Source organism: Mastomys coucha, unplaced genomic scaffold, assembly GCF_008632895.1.
Source record: "Mastomys coucha isolate ucsf_1 unplaced genomic scaffold, UCSF_Mcou_1 pScaffold15, whole genome shotgun sequence".
Lineage (NCBI taxonomy): Eukaryota > Metazoa > Chordata > Mammalia > Rodentia > Muridae > Mastomys > Mastomys coucha.
The window spans coordinates 148,952,256-148,958,281 of NW_022196897.1; the positions used below are offsets into that span (position 1 = coordinate 148,952,256).

The 6,026-nt window shown below is 47.8% G+C and overlaps 1 protein-coding gene across 1 annotated transcript in view; it reads left to right on the forward strand.

Moving 5' to 3' along the window:
* The first annotated feature begins 4,126 nt into the window (after nt 1-4,126).
* Nucleotides 4,127-6,026, forward strand: part of Sgk2 (serum/glucocorticoid regulated kinase 2) — an 18,428-nt gene continuing 16,528 nt past the window's right edge. The window contains exons 1-3 of the mRNA XM_031372657.1: nt 4,127-4,238; nt 5,269-5,318; nt 5,857-5,914. Of these exons, the coding sequence (XP_031228517.1) occupies nt 4,203-4,238; nt 5,269-5,318; nt 5,857-5,914 (144 nt within the window). The 5' untranslated portion in view covers nt 4,127-4,202. The remainder of the gene's footprint in view (nt 4,239-5,268; nt 5,319-5,856; nt 5,915-6,026) is intronic.

Below are 6,026 nucleotides of genomic sequence, written 5' to 3' on the forward strand. Positions count from 1 at the left end.
TTAGAAATTAAACAGTGACACTGTGAGAAATTTTCTGCAATAGTTCAAAAACAAAAACAGATAGCCTAACCTGACCATGGTATTCGTGCTTCTTGCCTTTGTTGTAGCTATCCATGCAAATGCCCATTGTCTTTTTTTTTTTTTCCACTTTAATAGAATGATTGCCCCAGTGCACCCACCATTCTAAATTTTGCTTTCTCCTTGAAAATGGTTCAGCCATGTGCCCCCATTTTTGATCCATGTAGGTGTCTATAGATAGAGGTTTGGGTTATATCATTTTTCATTTTGTATGTGTGCCATGATCGATCATTCCATTCCTTGACTTCATTAGTCAGATGTGTGATGAAAACACGCTTATTTTTTAGGCCTGTTCTAGGTGTAGAGAATTCAATACCAGGCCAGAAGAGTCTGCCTTCAGGAGCAGACGATCTAGTTTGAATGCTTGACTAGTGACAAGAGCAACAAAGAGACAAAGCCAGAGGACAAGATAGCTACCATGGAGGGCTGGGGCAAGCGTCACATTTTCCTCAGGTCTGCAGAGACTCAGCACCAGAACCCCCAAACCCAGATAGACCAAGACACTTGACATCAGTCAGCACAGGTGCCTAGAAGTACTGCTGAGATCGAGGCCTCTGCCATGTTAGTGGAAGTCAGCCGTGCGATGTCTGGGGCCACTGAACTGGTTATGGGTGTAGGAAATAAATGGAAACCCAAGTACTGAGCCAGGGAAGAAGGAGAAGAGGAGAGTCCAGTAAGGGGACTGAGCCAGAAGGGGCCACAGGACATCTCAGAGCAGAGCAGGTAAAGGGAGGGGGACAGGTAGGCTGTCAAAGCCTTGGCTGGCTGAGCAATGAGGACACCGGTGTCGTCACCGGCACATGAGTGGACAGTCATCCACTGTCCATTGATCCCTTTAGGATGCTAGGACGAAACATGAGATGGGTACAGGAAAGGAGTGAGCTGAGGAAGGCAGACAAGTCTTTAGAGGAGTTTAATGGAGAAAGAAAGAGAGAGAAATGGGCAGTAAATCAGATGTAAAGTGAGGAGCAGAGCCAGCGAGGTTTGAGGTGTACCTAAGTGCCAGGTGGGGACACTTAGGCTGTCCTTGGCTTCTGCCCAGCGAAGACCTCCTGGGGTTCTTGTTACTGAAATGTCCTTGGAAGGACATGTGTTTTGTCAACACGTCACCTTGCAGATTTGTGTATTGGTTCAACATTTCTATTCGGTGAGAAAACAAAGACTTTGGTACTGTGTCCTGCATTATTCTTGGTCAACACCTCCAGGTGACTTGAAGTGTAGAGTCTCTAAGAATGCCTGACCCACCCACTCTCTGTCTACTCTGTTCCCTCCCCTAAACTGATTGAACAGCCACACAGAAAGTTCTAGAAGACGGTTGCTGTGTTGATCCCGTCTAGTCAGTCCTTCCTTCCTCAGAACACCTGTCTACCCCTCCTGATCCCCCGTGAGGATCAGGACCCTGTGAAATCTTAATGGTCACGCCTAACAGCAAGACTTTTGTGAGTTCTTGAAATGTGAACCTTCACACAGCAAAAGAGCTGTGAACCAGCCAGGCTTGTTTTAGGGACTGTGGCCCCATGGGGAAGACCTAGGTGGTCAAGGGCTCAGTAGTCCAAGACCAAGGCCAGCTGGATAGAGAGCTAGCTCCAGCTTTCCTGAAGCATTTACAGGATTTGGGCAGGTGGGTTTTTCTCCATGGCCATAACTCAGGTCCCTGGACCCCTCCTCTAGATCACATAGTCTTTATTTATGGTAGCTAACAGATGGGATACACACACACACACACACACACACACACACACACACACTTACAGAGAGAGAAAGAGAAGGAGATTATGCAACACACACCAATATGGATACAGAAACACAGTGATGGACCTATATACCTATACATACATGTGGCTACATAGTCAATGTGCACATATTACTAGACATGTTTCTTGCCTGAAGACAAACACATAGACACTCAAAAGCAGACTCACACACAAACATAGCAAATAGAATATATACACATATAAAAATATATACATATAAAAATAGATGCTGCCTCATACTATACAGGGGTACACTAAATGTCTGGGGATATTACATCACTGCACACACAGCAAAACAATGATGAACTCAGTACAAGTGCACACTCACACGTACACATGCTGTCACACCAACACATGTACACATTCTTTTTTTTAATTTTATTTATTTTTTTAATTTAATTTAATTTATTTTTTTATTTCTTGGTTTTTGGAGACAGGATTGCTCTGTATAGTCCTGGCTGTCCTGGAACTCACTCTGAGACCAGGCTGGCCTCGAACTCAGAAATCCTCCTGCCTCTGCCTCCCAAATGCTGGGATTAAAGGCATGTACCACCACTCCCCAGCCATGTACACATTCTTACATACACACACACACACACACACACACACACACACACACACACACAAATATCTGGGATCTGGGGTCACAGTGACAGATCAGACATGACAAAGCACATCTCTGCACAAAACTCTTACAGAGAACACATACCCTGATCTTACAGTCACACATACATTTTTATATTCTCAGTGATCCCCAGGTTCTTCTGTGACTGCTGCATAATACTTCATTTCTTAGGGAGAAATGGTGACCCCGGGGAAACAGAGGTCTCCCGTCCCGTCCTAAGAGCTGCTGGATCCTATGTGACATCACCAGTCCCCTCACTGCTGCCACTGCTAGCAGCTCTGAGCTCTGTGCTGGGGGCACCAGGCACTGACACTTGGCTCTTGTTGAGAGAACAGAGAGAGTCTCTCTTGTCCACGGCCTGTGCTCGGCTCCAACGGCTGCATCTCCCAGAGGCTCTGCTCTGCCCAGACTGTATAGGTATGTGGGGCCCAAGGAGCTAGGGCCAGGCCCAGGACCCATGGGGGACCACCTGGGGAGGGGTGGTGATGACACAGCCAGGCTGTAGGAGCACAGCTTGGTGTGCATCAGAGAGGCCGGGATGCACTCCCTCTGGTGGAATTAGTTCTACAACAACCGTGCAGGAGTTTGACAGTGCTGAGCCTCTAGATCAGCCTAGCTGGGCAATACCCTCCCTCCCCCTGAAGCTACGTTCTCTGCTGGTGGTGGCCTCTAACCTGATGGAAGTTCCTGGCCCTCCTGGCCCCAGGTGAATGGGTTTCAGTGTCCCACCCAGCTGCAAGAGTGATGCCTCTAAGACCTTCCCTGGAAAGCCAGTGATCTAAGAGATGCCAGGCTACATAGCCCAGGCCCCACAGCAATCCAAACTAGGTTCTTTAAATGAACAATCTGCACCTACCCCCTGTGGGAGGGGTAGGGTCTATGAGGTTCTAAGGCCCTGAACCAAATCCTAGGCAGTCAGCTACTGTGCTGCTGGCTACACAGACCAGCTGCTCACTGCTTCTACCATTTGACCTCATGTAGACACTGGCTACTTGGGGAATTCTGTCATTCTGGTCCAAAGTCCCCAAGGCACCTGCTGTTACTGGACACCGGAGAAAGTACAAAGGCCAGAATATTGTCTTCAACACAGAGCTTAGCCTGGGAGTATCCACAAGAATTCAGGGTTGCCAACATGCCTAGGTGGGAGTCTGGGAAGGCCAGTCTACCCACAAAAGGTGGGACCCTAGGAAGTCCTTTTCTAAATCAAGTGTGGTAGCTCATTTCTGAATTCTCACCATTTGAAAGGCTAAGGCAATTCTAGGCCAACCTAGGATCTATAGCAAGTTGAAGAGTATCATGGGCTCCAGAGCAAGACCCTGTCTAAAACAATAGAGAAATAAAAACACATAAGGCCTTTAAAAAGATTTTGGGTACCTCACTGAGACGTACAGGGAAATATTCAGCTTTAGGCCTGCAAAGGTTCTTCCTGCCCTTGGCCACCTTGGAGTTCTGGAACTTCTATGAACCACAAGGGTTTTCCTGTCCTGGGTGTCCCCAACCTTTGCAGAGACCCCACTAGGCAGGGGTCACCCTATCTGTCCCTGTCCACCCTACTGAATTGTTTGGTAAGAAAGTCTGGGCTGGTAAATGTTGTTTGTCCCACCCATACATGGACTGCTGGCCTTTGGGGTGGGAGCTGCTAAGGCTGTATTAGAAGGCCAAGGGGGCAACCCTGCCTGACGGCCAAGCTCATTCATTCCTGTTCTCCCCTGTGCCCCCAGACCCTACCTGATCACAGCTACAGAATGGCCTCCAGCCCAGTTGGAGTTCCTAGCCCACAAGTAAGTGACTCTTGGTCCCTCTCCCAATACCCAGCATCCTGTACCAGGGACTCACTTGCTCCTAAGGCTGAGGAAATCTGTAGAGATCCTGGCCAGCCCCATGGGCTTTCACCCAGAATTTGGATCTCCCAGATTGCTGTGGGTTCACTGGGATTGCCATTTGCAAGGAAAATTGAAGAGAGATTTAGCTGGGGTTATAAGAAGTAGATTTGGTTAGAAAAAAGTTATGACATTGGTTTTGAAAATACATAGGTTCAAATCCTGCCCTGGCTGCCTGTAAGGCCTTGAGCAACAACTCTCTGGCTTCTATTTTCTTTTCTTTTCTTTCTTCTTTTTTTGGTTGTTTTTTGTTTTGTTTTTGTTTTTGTCTTTTTGGTTTTTTGAGACAGGGTTTCTCTATAGCCCTGGCTGTCCTGCAACTCACTCTGTAGACCAGGCTGGCCTTGAACTCAGAAATCCACCTGCCTCTGCCTCCCAAGTGATTCTTTTCTCTTTTTTTTTTTTAAGATTTTTTTTTTTTATGTATATGAGTACACTGTAGTTGTACAGATAATTGTGAGCCATCACGTGGTTGCTGGGAATTAAACTCAGGACCTCTCACTCCGGCCCTGCTCACTCTGTCCCAAAGATTTATTTATTATTATGTGTAAATACACTGTAGCTGTCTTCAGACACACCAGAAGAGGGTATCAAATCTCATTATGGATGTTTGTGAGCCACCATGCGATTGCTGGGATTTGAACTCAGGACCTTTGGCAGAGCAGTCAGTGCTCTTACCCGCTGAGCCATCTCACCAGCCCCCATTTTCTTTCTTTATAATTGTCATGATTTGTTAAGAGAAGCAAGTTTGATGTGAGTGGTTAGATGGAGTAGTGGATGGGAACAAGGGGCAAAAACCAAAAGAGGAATGGGGGATGGGAGGGTAGGGTGGGGGTAAGCTAGTGGTGATGTTGGCGGAACCTGGGCCTGGGTCAAAGGAAAGAGATGGGGCTTGCTGATCCTCATTGCTTCTTTCTTTATATGTCTTCAGCCTTCTAGAGCCAATGGGAACATCAACCTGGGGCCATCAGCCAACCCAAAGTGAGTTCTGGTTTTGAAGACAAAATTCCTCCCTGACTGTCTCATAGCGAGTTCTCTTTAGAAATAAAATCTAAGGTCCCTGGCGTGCTCAAAACCTTTGCCAGCTGGCCCAGCATCCCACTTCCCCTACTCTCACTCAGCTTCTTCTCTCATTAATTTCCTTGAGTTGACCCACGATGAGCCTTCTGCCTGGAATGACCCCAAACATCTACACTGTCAACAACTCTCCTGGCCCTTCTCCTACTGCGTGTGGGGTGGGGGTAGGGGGTGGATGGGCAGACTGCCTTCTGCACTATGTACCTAACTTGTCTCTCCTGATATTAAGTGGTCTGTGAGCTGGGTACGTGTAGGGGGAGGCGTCTAAGGCTGAGTCTTTGAAGTTACGTTGGGTTGTGAGACGCCTTTGGGTTGTTCTTCACTGGCAAGGCTGTGAGACTCCTGCCAAGCCACCTGCCTTTTTCAGGTCAGAAGTTAACCAGAGTCCTGGCTTCCTGAGCTTCCTTCCAAATGCTAATCTTTGCTCTTCTCCTGTCCACAGTGCCCGACCCACAGACTTTGACTTCCTCAAAGTCATTGGCAAAGGGAACTATGGGAGGGTAAGTAAGGAATGTGGGAGGCTGGGCTCGCTCCCTCTGCTGGCTTCCATCTGCTGTCTCCATTAGCATATGTAAGCGATGGCTCAGGTGCCTGCAGAGTGGCTGTGGGGCT